General features: G+C 35.6%; 1 protein-coding gene and 1 non-coding gene across 5 annotated transcripts in view; both read right to left on the bottom strand.

Moving 5' to 3' along the window:
- Positions 1–513: 513 nt before the first annotated feature.
- Positions 514–585, bottom strand: TRNAT-GGU (transfer RNA threonine (anticodon GGU)). Its single transcript has one exon. It is a non-coding gene; the product is annotated as a tRNA-Thr (tRNA).
- A 4,646-nt stretch (positions 586–5,231) lies between these two features.
- Sfxn1-3 (Sideroflexin-1-3) overlaps positions 5,232–21,089 on the bottom strand; it is a 48,225-nt gene continuing 32,367 nt past the window's right edge. For all 4 annotated transcript variants that reach the window (XM_083126880.1, XM_083126877.1, XM_083126879.1 and 1 more), the window contains exons 7-9: positions 18,688–18,815; positions 16,105–16,289; positions 5,232–12,873 (exon numbers count right to left, since the gene is read on the bottom strand). In XM_083126880.1, coding sequence (XP_082983006.1) covers positions 12,814–12,873; positions 16,105–16,289; positions 18,688–18,815 — 373 coding nt within the window. In that variant the 3' untranslated portion in view covers positions 5,232–12,813. The remainder of the gene's footprint in view (positions 12,874–16,104; positions 16,290–18,687; positions 18,816–21,089) is intronic.

The following is a 21,089-nucleotide window of genomic DNA, read 5'->3' as shown; positions in this document are numbered from 1 at the left end:
AATTTATTCAACTTACGAACTAAAGGTCCTAGGTCTTGTCAAAATAGTCCCCTCGGCTATCTATGCATAGCTGCCACCGTTTCTGGTGGTCATGGAAGCAAGCAGAGAAAGCTTCATCTGGGATGCTTGTCAGCACATGTCACAACCGTTTGAATTGCTGCAATATCTTCATGACGCTTTCAGCAACGTTTTCACACAGGGAAAAAAAAACAATAAAAAAAAACACTGCGACAGTTTGGGTGAATATGAGGGATGTGGTAGAGCAGGGATACATGCTTGGCCAGATATTCCTGGACTGATAAGGCAGTATGGTACCTTGCATTGTCGTGCAATAAGAACAACTGCCCAGATGCGCACAAATCAGGATGGTGCCGCTGTAAAATATCTTTGTAATTATTCATAATTGGGAAATGAGAGACATGGTAGTAGATAAATACAAAGAAAACAGGCAGTGGCCACTGAAATTTAATAGAACAAAGAAAAACCACGTAGAAATTTTTCAGCAAAAAATGCAGGCTCGACCAGGACTTGAACCTGGGTCTCTGGCATACCGTGTCATTGCTCTAACCACTGAGCTACCGAGCCGACCTGGACTCGCCTGATCTTTCGCTATCGCTGTTTTACCTGTGTGGAATCGTCTCTGCCAGTGCTACTGCAACGGGATCTGTTGCCTTTGAAACACGGTAGACTTCGACGTTGCCTAGTTCCTCCCAGCGTAGAGATGTTAATAATTGTAGATTAGTAGGGGCATGCATATTTCGTTTTTGACGAAAAACGAAATGTGAAAAAACACATTGTAGTGTTAATTTTTCATGTTTTTGAAAGGTGTGAGATGCATTTTGTGACCATGTTTTGTCACGAAATAATGCGAAATGAACTGCAAAAAGCGAAATTAACTCTTAAACACGAAATTTACCGTTTATATACCGACGCGACACTTTCTGAAGTCTGAAGTATCCTGTGAGTTATGCAATTCACGGAAAATTGATTAATTCTGCTGTAAATATTTGAGAAGCAAAAATAAACCCCTTTACACTGGAATAAACTTAATACTCTGGTAACTTCATAAATGTGCTATTAGAAGGGATAAGTTTATTTTGTGTAATAAGTGCAGTTTTTAAATCAAACTTAGGATTATATTCACAATTTTAAAACCAAAATGTCATTTTATATAGCACTTTTCATGTGATTATTCACCGCTATAACACCGAAATTTCATATTATTTACCGCTTTTGAACCCGAAATCGACTCTGTTTTTGTACTGAAATTTTGCTTTTTTAATTACCAAAAATATGTGCCTCTATAGATTAGGCACACACAGGAGTTTTACTACGTAGAAATTCCACGCAGGTAAAACAGCGATAGCGAAAGATCAGGTGAGGCCAGGCCGGCTCGGTAGCTCAGTGGTTAGACCAATGGCACGGTATGCCAAGAGACCCAGGTTCGAGTCCTGGTCGAGCCTGCATTTTTCGCTGAAAAATTTCTACGTAGTACACACTCCTGTGTGTGCTAATCTACAAAAGAAAAAATAGTTTCGCGGATAAACTGGGTACTAGTTTGTCTGTATTTATTTCTAATTATGTCAGAAAAATTGAAAAATATGTCATGAAAAATTAAAAATGTCAGAAAAAGGCAGAAATATTACAAATATAGCCAAAAATATGCAAAACAGTACTTTCAAATTTCTCATTAGACGGGATGTCAGTATCTTTCAGGGAAGATCGACTAAGGTGGAGGAGTGGGGTTTTAAATGAAGTCAGAACATTCTTCAGTTAAGAAGGGATTCTGTAAATATGTCGGTTAAAAAGGCTGTTCATCCTTGTAAAGAAAACCCAAGCTGAACACAATTCCGATGACCTCCATCAGTTGCAGTTAGCGGCTTTTCATTCCATTCTCTCACATAGCTGAGATTTCTTCAACTGGGGTTTTCTTTAAGAGCATGATAAACTCAAGATCGCACAGTACTGATGTCTACGCATTCATCCCCATAAAATGCCCTCAGTCTCAGATGAATGTCAATTTGTAGCACATTTTCTGCGGTTATAAACTCGATCACTGCACGCTACTTCAGGCACTTCACCAACATTGCATGGTTACATGCTGCCATTTTCCTCGCTATAGTTCAGCATCCCCTGGCGATAGAAGTTTGAAACCCTCAATGGAGAAGGGGGAAAGTCTTATAAGTGCATTGTATGTTTGCTCAAAATCCAAAATGCGTTTACAAGGTAACAAAGAAAATAAAAACATATGAACCTTTACTTTTCAGCATGCCCTCGTATATATACTTTATTGCAGATCCATTTCAGGATTGTAATATTGTTCATTGACATTCCAAATTACAGTTTGCAGAATTTTAACACAAAATGTTAATAAGAAATGAAATTAGGCATAGCATATTTAATGCAAAATATTGAATTTTTCACGAGTTTTGTATCTCTTAAACCAACTGAATCTCAAACTCAAATTTTTTACTGAAGTTACTTATCATGGAGTACTGTATTGTGTACAAATTTCAGATTTTTAAACAACTGCCTACCAGAGATATTTAACCCTGAACTTGGAATTTTTAAACAAAAAGTACAAATTTATGACCCTGTAGAAAAAAAAATATTGGAGTCTCAAGCTTCAAATAATTTTGACATACTCTATTGGTACACAGGTACTTGCACAAAAAAATTCAAGTGTCAAACAAACTGCCTTCCCCCCCAAAAAAATGTTCAAAAATGTCATTTTGAGCGATTAAAATACACAATTTTGACCTTAAAATTTATTATGAAGGAATAATATTTACAAAATTACACAGAAATATAATTGTAGCCTATAATGTGCTTAACATCACAGATTTTGTCTCATTGTTGTAGGACTTACAAGAGCTGAGATAAAAAAATTGCCGCTCATGCTTACGAATGGAGAAAATGACACACGCAACGATAAAAAAATGCCCGCCATCTTCAAACCGGTGATAGTAAAAATAAAATAACAGTGGTTCTGAACTGTCAACATCTGAGGCTCACACCACACATAAAATAAACTTTTTTAAAAATGGTCAAGCAACCATGTTGTCTGACTTCATATGGATTGACCCATCTGCTTTTAATTTCTTTGTTTGTAATTTTCTTATCCTGCTATCAATAATATGAACTATCCGTTGCACTAAATATACGAAGAATAAATTATAAAATAAGAGATTATAAGTAAGACAATTACGAAATTATACAGAAATATGTCTTATTGTGAGAAAATTGAACAAATATGTTGCGAAAATGCGAAATTGGTAAAATGTCAAAATATGCCTTATCTAGTTAGTCTATTTCGGCTGATTTTCATCAGATATGTAAAGATCTCACCCCAGTATTAGATCTGATGCCAAATAAAAAACATAAAAAGTCCATGGCTCTAGTCATCATCTTGTAATCAAGGTTTTCTAGGCACATGGTGGTTCAGATCCCACTTTAAACTCTCGGTCCAGTAGTGATTAGTCTATCTCTGCATAAAGTGAGCTTAAAACAATAGCTCATACTGCGCAAGTGTTACAACACAAAGCAATTTGTCACTTGGAGCAAATTATGTAGATCTTTCTAATTTCTGGTGGCTTTCTTTTTTTGCGAGTTGATGAACATTTTCATCAATTCTCATATTGTAAGAACTCTGAAGACTATGCAATACTGTTCTACTTTGAATAATAATAGCAACACCACAATCTGCCAGGACTCACATTTAAGCTGTAAATGGTAATTCTCATCTGCAAAGCTATGTTGTCGGAACTCTTAACAGACTTATTTTTTTCTTACGTGCTCAGAATTTTGCCTGTGCTCTCATAGACTTCCTCAATCTTGCTTTTAGTTTGGTTGTGGCAGGTAGCATGTTAACATCGGACAGTCTGTGGTAAATATTTACCACACATTTCACTGCTTTGCGATTTCAATATTGTTCTTCAGTGACCAATCTTGTTCAATCGCATTACTGAAGGTTCTGGGTTTGAGCTCTGGCCTGAGCATAAAAAATATCTAATTGTCTGATTGGTTCCTACATTTGGAATTGACTCAATAATCTATATATATAAAAATGGATGTATGTGTGTGGTGTATATATTTGTTTGTTCTGGCATAACGATCGAATGCCTGGAGCAATTTCAACCAAACTTGGTACACATATCACTTGCAATCTGGAAAGAATATTTTTGGGGTAAGACACCCCTGGCATCCCTAGGGGTGGTATGTAAAAATAATCGCAAATTACCAATATTAAATAGTTTTCGTGACAGTCCCAATGTGATTCAACTTCAAGTTCATAACCTATCGGCATGGGGGTGAGAGGGGGGTTACAAATAAAATGCCGCAAATGACCTAGATTAGTGTCGAATCCATAGTTTTCGGAGTCGCTAAACTAATTGGTGACATTCACGATCACATTTAAAATTAATTACATTTTACACTAAGTTAGAATTCATTATTTTCCTCTCTAATACAAGATTGGGATAAATAAATACCCAGGCAATGCCAGGTAATCAGATAGTTACCAATAAGCAAGAAACGCTCAATGTTTACTTTTTTTTGCAGTCTTTTATTCATTCTTAACCCACTTTGGAGCTAGCATCACAAATTTTCAAACACCACCATAAAACAAACATTTTAACAGTTCTACTATAATATAAACAATAGCTCAAAGTACACTAACAGCAAATAAAAATCACAAAAATATATTCAGCCTTCTCTTACTAACTAATAATTTTATAAAACAACAAAAATACCAATCATTTTCTTCAATATTAAAACAATGAAAAATGTTTCAACAGACAGAAGTAGATACATTCCTGCTAGATATTAAAAAAAAAGTCGTACATTTGTACAACTAATATAACCATATATATAAGATGCCATTATTATCTGGCTACATAGGTCATGTTTGGTATACATAATTTAACATTTTGACATGTTCTAGGTAAGGTCCCAAATTTTCAAGACATTGTGCAATTTTCTAATGAATTCAGTCTCCCTTCTTTTTTGCTGAATGATCAGTGGGATTAAGATCAGGAGGTCATGCAGTCCAATCTATAGTGTTACTTGACAATTCAATTATTATCTTGTTAGTTTAATACAAAAAAATAACTGCCTATTAGCCCAGACTTATGGCACCTTCTGGAATTGTCAATAAATGTTATGTACACTGTTCTCCATAAATTAAGCAACAAATGGTGATCATCCAATAGAATCAAACACAAGGCCAGAGGGTGTACATATTTTATTTGTAACGAAAGTGGCCGTTGTCTGACACTAATAAGGGGTATGATCCCTAACGCATTCGTTGCTTTCTTTCAGCGTGCCCACCACTCTTCTTCTCTTTTCTCCAACTGTTTTCTCTTTTACCTCACATTTTCTTGTTGTTGCTTAATTTCTGGAGGGCAGTGTATATTGAACATATGTTAACATTTTGGAAATATCTTTGGGGAAAATGAAAACTAAATACAGTACTTTGGATTGGATTGATTTGTTGTTTTAAGTCCACTTTATGCACAGTAAGGCTAATCGGGACTGGACCTACAGTTTAAAGTGGAATCCGAACCACTATGTGCCTCCACCGGGAATCGAACCCGGGACCCCTTGATTACAAGGCGACGAAAATACAGTACTTTCAATGGCACATTTCATGAACAACAGTTATCCAACTCGGCAGACTAAACCAGCATACTATATGATAAAATGTTGATGCTTAGTGTTAAGATATGATTAAAATTCTGATACAAAATTCCCATGGTAATCAGGGCATTAAAAAGTATGATACCATGATCCATAGATGGGATCAAATCAAAAGTGTGATTTGACATTTGACTGCACCACCATACTTAGAATGCAATCCCTGCCTTCAAGCCAGTGGTGGATTAAGGGCAATTTCTTATGGGAGAGAAGATAAGATCTTATTCCAGTTCTCACTTGTTAGGTTTATAGTCAGCTTTAGATGTTTTTAGGTGGTATGTAATAAAAGGGATGCTTGCCATTTACTCTTGTGTAAATTGGTAATGTTACTCTTTGATATCCTGAACTGGTGTTCACTATTTTAGATGGCAAAGAGAAGTGATTGACATTCACTACTGGGGCATTCCAGCTTTACGTGTGTGACATTCAAACATAAAATGTACAGTTCTAAATGTGTGATTGCTTTAAAATATCCATACTGAACCGATTTCATAAAATTATGAAGAACTTTGTGGTGCCTGATAACAAACGAAAAAAAAAAAATGAGTGTATGATGCCATAGCCTGAATGCATGAAAATCATTAATGAAAATATGTTACGTGTGAGAGGCTTTAAAACTGATGTACGGTTTGTTCATTTGTCTGTGAGGCATCAGACGCTAATAATTTTGTTGGTGAAATATGCAAATTATATGCATTCACAAACATTTAAACCTTAAGACAATTAAAAACAATAATTTCTAGGTTGATTCATTTTGTTATTCCCATGAAGTACGACCACTTTTTGTGGAATGCTCCTAGTGTGTAAATGGACAATCTGTTGTCTGTTTTGTGTCCCAGAGGGGAGAAGGTAATTGGTTAATTTTGAACAGGAAAGAGATCAATCACTTTTTCATTGTCAAGGATTTTATGATTTATTGCTATTTTCAGACATCCTTAATCCACACATGATTCAAACTCCATATATGTATAAAAACAAAAAAAAACTAGAATGAAGCATAGCAACCTATTTTGGGACGGAAGTTTCAAAATCTCTGAAAATGGATGCAAAAATTATATTTAAAAATCAATTATCTACTTTTCACTTTTTCCTTAAACTTTGAACAAGCTCCCTTTCATGCAAAAATTTGTTTTCTGCAGAATAGGGGTTGGAAAGTATGATGATATTGACATGGTTAACATTCCTATGATCAGGAATAGTTGGAACATCATTAAGTATCTTAATCCGTATAGAATTAGGTCAACCAGGAAGTTTAATTCACACAAAGACCATTAACCTACAAACAATTACTCAAACTAAATCTTGAAGCTTTCCTAGCAGCAAGTGATGAACAGATAGACCAGGTGAGTTCTGGAAAAGTTCAGGGTAGAAGTGAAGTAAGTGCCGAGTCTTGAACCTGGTTTATATGTATTTGGGGTGGGAGCTTCTCAGTGTAGATGGTGGACTAATCAGGGCTGTGTCTGCTGCATTAGCACTGTTCATTGACTATCATTACCCAAGCTGGGTCCAGTTCGAGCCCCATGTGACAAGATTCTGCTTTTCCCTATGAATGGCTATTACTTCCTTAATCATGTGATCCCAATAAAATACGAATTGACGATCATTCTGTGATGCTGAATCAATCTGGACACACAATGCAAGCCAGATATGCCACAGACATGTCGGGAGAACCCTACAAAGGAGTGTGCCGCAAGACAGAAACCAAAAGCCTCTCTGGAATTACAAGCCGCATCCCTGCCAAACACAACACAAAAACACTGATAAACCCTGAAGAAACGGCTTCATTCACATAGTACTAGAAGGCAGTGCAACAAGGTTGCTCACACTTGCACGTATTACGAGCTTGATCTTTATCGTGCATAGAGGTAACAGGATGAAAATTTTTACTGTCAGGTAATGAACGTGGGGTCTTTAGCATCTCATGTCAATGCTCCATCACCATGCTACCAAGACAGAATGTCAAATAACTAGTTTTGATCCCCAAGTGGTACATAATCTTCATAATATTCCAATATGTTACAAGGGACGCTACAACTCCCAAGTATTTCCAGTTTTGGCACAGAAATATTTCAAAGTTGGCAAAATACTGTTTTAATTGGTAAACTGTCATTTGACCCAGGTGATTCTGAGTTTCTGTTAAGCTGCCGACAGGAATTTAATATCCTTTTCCTTCATATATTCACTAAGATTCATGGAATCATCTTCCAGCTAAGAAAGACCTCGTCAACAATTGATGAATACTCTGAATTTTGTCCAAATTTGCTACTCAAGCACAACTAAACAACTATTCCGAATTTTTCAGTACAAATTTCAAAGCCAAAAGCTATGGAATGGGCACATCCCTAACCCCTTTTTTATGCAATATCTTCTCAATATCTGGTATTTAACCAGAGGTGATGTAATGATTTCTTTAGGAGTGGACACGTTTTTTTTAGGGAGCTGTGCTCCCACTATATCCGTTGACCTTTTAAGACTTATTGAGGTCATGCATAATTATTCATGCCTACAAAGTGATCACCTTATGTTAATCGAAAGTTTAAGCTGAGGGGAAGGAGTGAATTAATCTACTCATGTTTCTAACAGGTTGCAAACTAGACGTCACAGCAATCTAATAGTAAACAAAGTGCCATGCATCTCATCAGTTGTTCTCAATACATCTAGTATAGAACTGAGCCAATAGTACCCAGTAGTTGTAATGTGTAAAAGTTCTCCCCTGTGCTTTGCCCCATGCCATGAAGGTGTACAGGGGATGTGGAGTTAGGGCGCCACACTTCCTCGATCTCGGCCGAGCTGGGGGTGATGTGATCAGCACCAATATGCTTTATTCCATTGCAACTGTACCAAACCAATTTACCCACGTTTTGTTTAAAATATTAATAAATTTGCATGAGATGTTCAGAGTAGTAAAATAATGCCCTTTAATAACAAAAATCTGATTTTGCCACACAATATTCTTCTAGTTTTCGATATTATGAGCATTGAAACACATTTTTTATGTTTCAGGAGAGCGCATGCTCCCTTCATCAGGCATTTATATATAGTGTAATTGTTTTCCTGATAAAATCTCAAAGATTGGAACTAATATTTGAATTTGTTTTATGCTGTGACTCTTTTTATTTTCTTAGTTACAAAGTCTGATTTTACAGGATTGTTCCAGCAAGTGGTGTAAGTTCTTCTTTTTTTCTTTCAGTTACAATTTTTATAAAATTCATCCTATTGTTATAAATGCCTGAAGGGAGTGTGTATTCTCCTGAAATGTAAAAAAACACATTTAAATTCTTGTAACAACCATACACACATTACCACAGCATTGATGAAAACTGCACATTTTGCATATGCCGTGGAATGTCCACAGTCCAGAAACTTTCGGAGGCTTCAAGATTAATGTTAGTTAAATAATTCTTGAAGATCTCCTGGCGAATGATAGAGGTTTACTTGTGATATTAGCCAGGTGATTTCCAGATAGGCTTCTGAACTTTCGAGAGTTAACGTCACAAGCTTGGAAGCCTATCCAGAAATCACCTGGCTGATACTCCAAGAAAACCTCTTTATAATATTATTGTTGTTCATAAAATATTATATATATCATGGTATTTATTGTATCCAGTGTGAGTTTTCTTGCTGCCCTGAATACTGCAAATGATATTTCATAAGGCAATACATAAACAATGCAGTAAATTATATATATAAGCTATACAATATATATATTGCTGACCATGATACAGAAAAAATATTGAATCATTAACAATGATACATCACATAATAAATTTCTGATATCATCCATCCTTGTTATGAAGTGTTTGCCATTTCTCATTTCACTTTATACATTTCATGAGAGTAGCTATAAATGGTTTACATATTTTTGTTAAGGAACCATCTGAGAGTTCATGTGATGAGTTAAAGGTTTCTATAAACAGACACTAAAGGAATGTGGGTGAACTGACTGGAAATTGGTCCAACTTGATTTATTCAGTGTCCATTAACTATTTTTAAGAAACCACCCTGACAATAATATTCAAGTACAACAGACTGAAATGGGAACATCATTTTTCTAAATAGTGTAACCTCTTGAGTTGAATTCTATATATACACCTTACAAACAGTAAATAAACACAGTGGAGTATTTGCAACACACAACACATTCAGGTATTTGATCTTGTGCATTTGAGAATTAATAACAAAATAGGAACTTAAAACCATATTTGATTTTGATTGTAGAACAAAACTAGGCAAAATGCTTGAAGAGAGCATAATTAAATTTGTGTGTATGTAGTGCAAATATTGTAACAATTAATTACTACTGCACTGATAAGTACCAGAGTATTGGAACAAAACAGTATGATGATATGCATAAATATAAACATGCTACGTAAACTGCCTTCAGTGATTTTTATGAATTTGTATCATACCATGTGACCTTTCAAAAATAATGGTTACACCAGCTGAATTGGTAATATCTTATATTACTCAATACTTGCATTGGATTGGTAATATCTTATATTACTCAATACTTGCATTGGAAGTGTTTATTAGGGCTAACTGCATCTCTAAGTAAGGTTGTTACTTTGCTGGAAGTCAAATAGAATAATGTACTTATTATCCAGTAATTTGGCACATTTCCAGAACTCATTATATTATATGTACTTACTCATACCTGCACGTTTAACGATGGCACACAAGCATTGTAATCAAATGTAATTACAAGACAAGAACTATGGGTATATCCTTGAAACAAATGTTATTTTAATGTATAATATGGTACTTGAATTACATTAATATGTAATACACTTCTGGTAAATATTATATAATTCATGTGTGATACTTCAAGTTTGAGATGAACCAAAAAAGCTTTATGAAATAGCTTGTGGTACATTAACAAAAAAATTAATGTTGTGAAAAGTGGCTGGCGAGGCTGATATTTCCATTAGAGATGTAATGATATAAAATTTGAAGCAAGACCAAAAAATTGTTGATACAGTAAACCCTCGTTAACACGAATCCCAAGGGACCAAAAAATCAAGAGTTCGTGTTAAAAAAATTTGTGCTAACCGAGGACTCAAATTTTGTTGTTGCAATACAATTCTTTCTACACATTAACCATTTACAATACGTATTATGTATTTAAGTATTGTAGATAATGTAGATTTGGCAATTCCATACTGTTCAGCATTTGTAGTTTTGTTCAATGCACCACGGTCTACTTCCTCTAGGATTCTCAGTTTTGTTTTCAGATCTCTACCTTGGCCATGACTCCCATCTAAGATGCAACTTGATGTTACTCATACTGACTATGTTTTAAAGAATAGAAAACACATCTGACCACACAACTGAATTTGTTGGTTAAATACGTATAAGCTCATTGTTGACGCGATGGTCGCGATTGTTGAGCAATTGAACTCAAAGTTTTAATTTTGATGTTACTTGTACTGGTTATGTTTTAAAGAATAGAAAAACACATTTGAACACATTGTTGATCTGAATCTGTTGGTTACAATACTGTATAAGTTGACAAGATGATAGAGATTGTTGAGCGATTTCTTACATACCTAGCAGAGGAACAGAAAAAAATTATGAAAAACTTTGAAAGTTCGTGTTAAATGAGATCTAATGACATAACGGACCAAAAAACAGTTCATAATTCGTGGTAACCGAAATTCGCGTTAACCGATAAAACTTTCTATAAAATATAATACATCCCTGCAGGGACCAATATTTTGTTCATGTTAACCGAGTGTGTGTTAACGAGGGTTTACTGTATAAGTTTCTCTGATATTGAAGTCCAGAACAATTCACTCATCTTCTCCATATATTGTCATAGGGTATTAATGGGTTTTGCCTTACAAAAATAAATTGCATATTTTGAAACTTGCAAAAAACACTTCCTTTATATTCTCAAAAAAAAAGGAATATATTGGAAGCACTAAATTACAGGCTATTTACAGAATTATTCAACTGCTACAATTATTGGTAAATTTACCAATATAGCAAAACATTAACATTTCTACAATGGCTGATATGTTAATTAAAAGCTGTCCCATTCCTATAAACACCTATCATAATTTAGTCTTTGTTGTTATTCCTATCCATGTAAACATAAAATGTATACACTGTACAGCAAAACTTTATTATATTTCCCCATATTATACAACTTTCAAGTCCCAATAAAGCAAAATGTTAATTTTTTCCGGATTTTACATTTTCTGTATTACAAGTCCTTTCCCCTATTGTCTCTTGGGATATTGACAAAGTTAGACTGTATTTTTTAAATAAAATTCATCATAAATATTCTTTCACATTGATGAAGGAGATGAATGCGTCATTCAGGTTCTGGCTGAAATGTTCACATTTTTATCAGATTGATGCAATGTCAATTATTAGCATTGACTTTCTTTTTTGTTGTTGTTGTTGTTTTGTTTTTGTATTACAACAATAGAAACAACAACAAACTTCTGGTGTCAGAAGTGTAATACATAGTCAAGTGCATCAATAATTTAACAGAAGTAAAGATAAAACTAAATAGCATTGTAAAAGTGAAAGTTTAAACATTGCACAGTGATAACTTTGGAATTTCACAACCTTAACATTCATATGGTTTTCTTAACACAAAGGGGGGGGGGGAGGAGGGTTACATCAAACCACACCTTATTTTCTACACTAATTCACTCCTGCAGTGTCACTTGTTTGGAATTGAATGAACAGAAAGATTGATAGTCAACTACAACCCAGTTCATTCCATTTAGTTACTGAACAAAACAAGGCTTCCAACTCATGTCATTTAAGATAACAAATTTACATTATCTACTACCACTTGTGTTAAAGTAAACTTATAACCTACTTCAATGATTCTTGCAAGTGTCCATCAAACCAGTCTGCTCAATAGGAGTTGCAGGGCTCAAGTTTCTCTTACAAAATTTACAAAATCCAAAAGATATAAAAAAATAAACATCTCCTATTTAACAAAATTATATCTAAACAATGTATACACATTTCATATCAGATGCTGATCTGAACGTCAGTACTCTTATTGTTTTGTGCATCTAATGCATTTCCATCCCAAGCACATGCAAGCAATTGAACTATTGTCTTATCCTGAGCTACGTTTCAATTTCCATTATCTTCTTATAGTCCTTTATTGTAGTATACCACATCAGGAGGGTTTGGAAACTTCTTGATATTTTCCTGGAAGATACATAATAGGTAGTTTAGGGTTGGAGAATTTCAACATGTAAATTCAATGTGATGGAGGATTATTTCTTGCAGTACATCTAAACGTATATTTAACCCTTAAATGCCAGGATGTCACATTTAGAGTCTTCGACTTTTGGTACATACTGTGACTACTCAGGTAATGTTTGGAGATGCATGTTTTCAGTGTTACGTGAGCCATGAGGTATGTCATTAGTAATTAGCATGGAATGGATTTATATGTAATTACATATTTATGTATTAAGCTGAAATCAGTTATATTTTGTATTATCTTTGCGCATCATTGCATGCAAACTCTAACACTTCAGTTTTCATTTTCCATATTTTTGCATATTATTTCCATATTTCAGAACATTCCTCAACATATACTCCATGTTCCTGTGTGACCAAATGAGTTGAGTTAATTTCTTGCGGATAACTGACAAATTTGAAATACATTCCCATTATATCTTGCGATTTTGAACACAGTTTAGTCAATATAAATTCATCTTAAGAGACTACAGAAGGAAATTCATGTTCGAACACTTACAACAACATGTTATTCACTGTTTTGAAACAGAAAATGAAAACACATTTTTGTGTTGTTTTAAATTAATGTTGATGTAAGCGTACTGTATTTTATGTATCTCATGTAGTGTTGACAAATCCCACCATAAGATCAAACATTATTCTTCCGTTAAAGAAAAATCACAGAATTTAAGTTCGAAACTTTGGGTTACATCGATAAGTGAAAATTAATGTTTTCAGTCATTCATTTGCCACTTCCCTCCTTTCCCCCCCCTTTTTTTTCAACAGAAGAGGTTGCTATATACACGGAGTTTCAGTAACAACGCAATAAAGAAAAAATCTTTCCAAATCAAAATTATGCGACATGCATAGTCCTTTCAATAATCATTTTCTCCTTGACACACGAACAATACAGTATACAGCTGTGACTAGGTGAAATACTTTTCGTGGCACCCGTTTGCCAGAAAAAGGGGAACAAAAAAACTTTGGCCACACGGGGAATCGAACCTAGGATTTTAGCTTACGAAACTGGCATTTTACCGACATGGACACAAGCCGCTGTGCGAAAAAGCATGCTATTATGGAGATTTCTCCTGAAGATTGCACTTTTACCTGTCTGCATCCCAACTTTCGCATCAATGTCCCTTCTCTCTAATTACATTAATTTGAAAGCAATATGCTTCATGGTATAGTGTAACTAAGCTGTGCACACATTGCTCACAGACTATAAGTTAATGTTCTGTGTGTATATTAATGAAGACTATAGAAGATGTGCTTTTGTGCAAGGTTAGTGTTTCCACACCCTACTAATCTTCGTTCTGTAGCTTCTGTCGACATAGCAGATTCTGATATGTGGCGATCAATATTACAAGTCAATGGCACATAAATAAATATATTTTGAAACTAACTATTTGACGAAGAAGAGTGACTTTTCAGGAAAATATGAAGACATTCATCCAGCCTGTATTGATTTTGGGAGCTTTTATCCTGTTTTCGTGTTCAAATTACAAGCTAGAAAAGCAGTTTGCATACGCAAGAAAAAGTAACAAAAGTGATACTGAAGTCATGTCATTCGGGCCGTGATAGATATTCTTATTGCCTTGGATTGTTTATTTTCTCCCATCCGCATCTAGAACGTCAATTTGATTTATTTTTTGTTAGCTTCGCTTTTCTTCCACTTTTTAGTTAATCACAAAGAAGAATATCAATGATGATATGGGCAAATTGATTAAGGGACACTTGCAAAGAACACCCACGCTCAGGTCGGAATTCGAACCCAGGTCGGAATTCGAACCCAGGTCCTCTTGGTGAACGTCGACTTTGCTGTTATGTTAATCTAGGGAAAGAGGTAATGGAACCACCATCCACTCCCCTCTGCTTTCAAATGAACATCAGCTTTTTGCAAGCAAAGGGATTGAGGCAGGTTTTTTTTCTTTTTTTGGATTTGTTATGGGATACTGATTATCTCCTGAATTTTTTCCCGCCATTCTTTTTAAAATTGGAGACTGCATTGCATTAATAATTAAAATGCGAAGCTTTCCTGTAACCGTTTCTTTTCATTCGGTAAGTCAGTAAATTCCTTGCATCCGGTGAAAACCTTTTGTGGTAAGCAACACTGCTGTTTTCCCCCAAACCTTTACTTCGGCTGTACTGCTACACTCGATCGGCTCCGAAGCTGATCTTTAACTCAAAACGAGTGTGCCAGATTCTGTGAACAGAACTGTACATACACACACAGAGGATTTTTTTTTTTTATTTTTTTCTCAAATCAAAAAAACAAATACGTATTTAGTTGGCAACCCTACTTTTGGTTCGCTATTGCACAACATATTTTCATTGCTTTCATGAGAAACCATGAACCTATATGTAACATGATTATAGGTACTTCGCAGTGCTACATTTTGGAATTTTGCTCTTCACTTCAGTTTAATATGGGGGCCAGAGTGGCTCCCCAAACAGCAATTTCTTGAATCATTTACACTTTTCTTTTTCTAAACTGCACCTGTATCAAGTTGAAATGTCAACATTGTACTTCCTCTAACAGCACTAGAAAATCCATCCAAAATATTAACAAACTTCACTCTCTACGACAAATAGGTCTCATTGTGTGAAACTGTAAAAATATATACATGCATTTAAAAAGGGCATGCTTTAAAATTTATATAATCTAAAAAATAAAATCAGCTTTTGACAAACTTCCAATGCTTATTTTGTCTTGTAATTTGAGTATATTGTACCTTTTTATGTATAGAAACAAAAATGCTGCAACATAGTGCTCCTTCTTATATGAATGAACCATGTTACCTATGGTGGTCCATCTAGGGACTGGCAACTATCTAAATGTTAATTTGTAATTTACTGTATTATTTACTAAACAGAAGTCGCTGACCGATGTTACAATGTTAGATGCAACAGTAAATGTATGAAATCTACATAAGAAAGCTTGGCATAACAAGTAAAATCACCCCAGCACATTGCATCATGCCAAGAAGACACAGGGAACATGGAGGTTAGGATTCACATATTTTCAACCTCTGCCACAGAAGAAATGGTATGATCAGCACCATACTGTGGCCACTTACAAAGGGACACTGCTAGAGATTGCTCTGAACTCGTCACTGCCACAATAACAATCCAAAAAAGAAAAAAAAAAGTACAACCATTTTTTTCAAAAGTAATGCCAAATTATTACATTACCTTCAATTCAGGTTCAAGACTTGACACTTTGATAGATGCTTTTTGTTCAAACAGTGCACAGCACATTGGAGTGGCAAACGTCAGGAATACACCACAGAGAAGCACTTGAAGTGGTGCATTTATGGCTGGATATCTTCGTAAAACACCACGCTTCTCTAAGTAGTTCATAAAAATAGGTATCCCAACTAAAAATAAAAATATAAAATTATTTTATAATATAATAACCAGTGCTTTCAAAAAAAAAAGTTTGAAGTAATTCCAGATTCAATTTAACCTTGCAATGCTCATGTGCCTTCCAAATATAAACCAGTTTTGAATTAATATTTAATCCTTATTTCCTGCATTTACATTTATGAATTCATTTCACAGAATGGTGTGAAAAATCTGTCCAATTCACACAGTATATATGTGTATTATGAATGTAATTGCTCTAACAAACTGCAAATAGTTTCAACATGCATCACCCAAACCACTCAGTCCTATACGCAAGCTGATGCATCAGAATGTTTCAGAGTGCTACACAAAGAGTGCACCAAAATGGACCTGGAAATGACTATCTTTTTATTAGAATAATTGGAATCCACAAGCCCACTGCAGAATTAATATGGTAGCCATTACTATGAAGTAATTATTTCTCATATTTTTTTTTTACAAGTGCAAAGCAACCAAAATTTTCAAGAAATAGATTCAAGTAAGCAATTACAAAAGTAGCAGTATTAATAATTATAACAATTCAAGTTTCACTGATTCTACACTGCCTTCCAAAAGTTAAGCACGTAAAGCAAATTTTCGAAAGCGTATGTGAATTTGAGTGGCTGAAAATCGCTTCGGATGTAGATGTCAGTTTTTAAGTGTAGCATCCCTTTTGTAAGTAGTGTGAATCATCTGTACCTAGGTGCTTAATCTGTGCTCTTGAAATAGCATAAAAGCGAGGATTTCGTGCAAGAATCATCACACTTTCATTGAAGACGCCAGCATTCTGAAGGGTTTGAGGAATATTTAAAAGCTGATACGAAGTGTTTATAACTTTTGTAGGATTTTTTTTTGATAATATTTGTGTTTCTATGGCTGAAAGAAGATGAATGACATAGTGAGCGCTGGCATGCTGTCAGATGCATTGAAGCAGGACAGTCAATTAAAGATGTCGCTCTTTTCTTTGGCGTTGATCATTCGGTAATTTCTCGATTATGGAAACAATTCCGAACAAGTCAAACAGTTGTCCGGAGACCTGTGTCCGGTCATCTAATATATCATCTGATGATCGATATATTGCTATAGAGCCAAGCGGAATCGACGAGCAACCTCCACAACTGTTACATCCATGGTTGCAGCACCACTTGATAAGACAATATTATCTGCCAGTACTGTGCGCCGAAGGCTCCACATGATGGGATTGTACGCCCGAGTACCACGTGTTTGTATTGCACTAACTGTCCAAGCCAGAGGGGCAAGATTAAAGCGATGTTGTCAACATGTCAATTGGACTGTCTCAGATTGGTGCAACGTCCTGTTCACGGGACGAGTCCAGATTTGCCCTGGAATCAGATGATAAGCATGTAAGGGTCTGGAGAGAACGAGGCACATGCAATCAGGCCAAAAACATCACGCATTAAGAGGTGGCAGCGTCATGGTGTGGGCTGGAATTTCAATGAGATATCGTACCGAGCTGCACATCTTTAAAGGTGGTTCTGTGACGGCTGCGTGGTATTGGGATGAAATCCTAGACCTCATTGTGAAACTCTACACTGCAGCAGTTGGTCCTGATTTCCTCCTTATGGAGGATAATGCACGTCCCCATCGAGCCAACATCGTCCACGAGTACCTGGAAAGTGAGGGCATTTCTCGTATGGTGTGGCCGATGTATTCCCCCGACCTTAACCCCACTGAAAACCTTTGGGATGCCCTCGGGCATGCTGTCTCTGCACATTTACCTCCTCCAGCCAGTCTCAGAGTGTTGGAAACTGCCCTAATGGAGGAATGGTCATTGCTCGCATCTGTGATGGTTGATCACCTCATTGAAAGCATGTAAAATCGTAGTAAAGTTCGTGTGAAGGTCCGGGGTGGTCACATACCATATTAATGTAAGTTTTGTTTTGGTGACATACCATATTACCGTAATTTTTGTTTATTTGCTTGCCTTTAAACATTACTATGTTATGGACCCAAATATGACGTCATTATATAACTTATGAAAAGATTTTTTTTTTATCTTTGTACACAATTCTTGTTTTCTTTAATGCAAAAACACACTTGCTACCTTCATGTGCAATTTTGTGTTAATCAAAGCTTTACTTTTCCATTTTTGTTGATTTTACCGTCACATGCTTTACTTTTGTAAGTGTATTTATTATAGAACTAGTAAAGTGTTGTTAATTTGTAATGAACAGGTGCTCACTGAAATCAAAGAATATGACTAAGGTGCCAACAAATAAATTCATCGTCACAGATTTTATTTTTATTTTTTCAAAAAAGTGAATGAAGTTCGTATCATCTTTGCTTCAGGGTCTGTAAAAGTTAGAGGTATGCACACTTGACACCCACTGCTCTCACAGAAAAAAGTCTGAACATCAACAGGATACTTACTCATTGATGGAGTTGCCATTCCTATCCTGCTGATAACTACAAGAGCAATCCCTGTTTTTGCAGCTGTTTTGGAGTCCCCAAGCCGATTGCCATTGTCATCAAATACAGGAATCCCTTCCCTAATTTCTCTGTAATATAAACATATCGTTAAAAGTGAAATTCAAAGTATACAAATATTGAGAATTGTATAATTCAACCAATATTATTCAGATGTCTATTAATTATGTATCTTTTGTAATGGCCCCGGTGCCCAATCAGGATCGAATAACATGGGTACCTGGGGGAAACCCTGGGGGTAAAGGCAGTCAGGGGTTCACCCCCACTCACGACCGGATCAAGAAAGTGTGGGGCGTTACCCCCGCACCCCCTATATGCCTTCATGGTGTGGTGCTAAGCACAGGGGAACACTTTACCTTTTACCTTTATTTATAAAGATGGGAAAAGTCCTCCTAGTTTGCACTATGCAAATATTATGAATATAATGTTGAACAAGTTATCCACTAATGCATTTCATTAGTTTAACTGCTCCAACATTACTTATTTAAAAATAAAAGTATTTTTAATGCATCTGTAAATTTATAGTTACATTTTCAAGGTTTAATTGTAGAAGACTGTTGATAAGTTCACCCAACACTTAATCAAATGTTCTATCACAATGGTTATTGTATTAATGAACATTAAGCACCATTCTTGCAGGTTGCTTTGTAAAGCAGAACTTATAAAGCTGGAAAAAATATATAATTTTCGAAAATTTCATAATATGGCTTGATTGGCTATGGAGGTGTCACTTCAAACATTTATTCCTCTAAAGCATAACCAACAAGGTAAATATGCCATTGAGGTTCACCATCTGTGCACAATTTAGTTATTTGGACATCCCTTATTTTATACATACATATGCACATAGACATCTGGAAGGGACAAAAAAAAAAGGGGGGGAGACAATGTCAGCCTAAAACTATACGTTTTGCACATATAATTTCTCTTCTCATTTACGGTTGTTGAAAAGCGAATTAGCACATTTCTTTAATAATGTGAAATATTAAAAAAAAAATGTTTACTTGTTTGTAACCGTAAATGAGAACAAAATTTCTACAATGCAAGCAATACAAACAGACAAGAAGAAATACAAAAATTTATTTCAGTCACAGTAATTTGCATTAATTATCATTGTATGCATATATGTGTAATAACTTCAAACTGTAGTAGCATTTTGAAAAAAAAATCCTGTAAATGCCCACTGTATGCAACAGAAATGCACTCAATTTTTGCCAATACTGATAAAAGTACCAATAAACAATTTATTTTGCTCATAAATCCCATTCCTGATATACCGGGTGGTCCATTTATAATGATAGTGTGGAATATCGCATGCAGAATGCATCCAATCGAAAAATTGCACAGAATAAAAGTTTCATACTATTGAGGGGGTAAGTCAATGCTGCAAAAATTTCGTCGCCGCCACCCACCACTTAGGGGGGGTGGGGGGTAAATTTGAAATTTCAAATGGAACACCCCCATTCGTTTTACATATTTGGATTCCGTGTTGAAAAAGAAGAATTTTTTGTTTGAAAAATTTTGTCAAAAAATTGCAAACTTCGAACATTTATAAACATTTGGTAGTTTCAGATTCATTTTGTTCCCTTTATGTAATAACGGTTTTGGTTTCCGTTGAGAACATTACATAAACGAATTTTATTCAAAAAATGTGTGCAAAGAATTCGGCAAAAGAAAATTGTTTGCAATTTATGTTTTTGTGTAACAATAAATAATATTAATTTGTTCCAAATCTTTGGTTTCAAGAAACAATTTCATATGAGCAACAAAATTAAGTATGTTACTACAAATTAGTTATCATTTGACATACACCAGTGGCGTATGCTGAAACCAACACCAGGGCTCTCCCCAAATATAGTAAAGTAAAAAAAAAAAAGTAAAGTTCTCCCCTGTGCTTAGCACCATGCCATGAAGGCATATAGGGGGTGTGGGGGTAACGCCCCACACTTTCTTGATGCGGTCAGTAGTGGGGGTGATGTGATCAGCATCACGCCCCTGGCCACCTTTACCCCCCAGGGTTTCCCCCAGGTACCCATGTCATTCCACGCTGGGTGGGCGCCAGGGCCGCTTCCAACGTTAGAAAAGTTCCCGGATTTGAACCGGCCAGGGATCGAACCCGGGACCTTGAGCATGGTAGTCAGACGTGTTACCGACTGAGCCACCGCAGCCACTATAGTAGTGTTTGAATTTTAAATGCAAGGGGGGGGGGGGCTCTTCCTCATTCATTTTGGATTTGTTTTTGTTTACATCGAAATCTTACCATTAAAAACAACAAAAATAAGCAATGGACATAAACTATTTCATAGCCAGCCACTGTGATGGAGTGGTGTCGACCTCCGTGGCGG

This window comes from Lepisma saccharinum, chromosome 8 (assembly GCF_977018435.1).
Source record: "Lepisma saccharinum chromosome 8, izLepSacc3.1, whole genome shotgun sequence".
In the NCBI taxonomy this organism is placed as follows: Eukaryota; Metazoa; Arthropoda; class Insecta; order Zygentoma; family Lepismatidae; genus Lepisma; species Lepisma saccharinum.
Note: the sequence above shows the minus strand (reverse complement) of the source record. Positions and strands in the feature narration are given on the sequence as shown.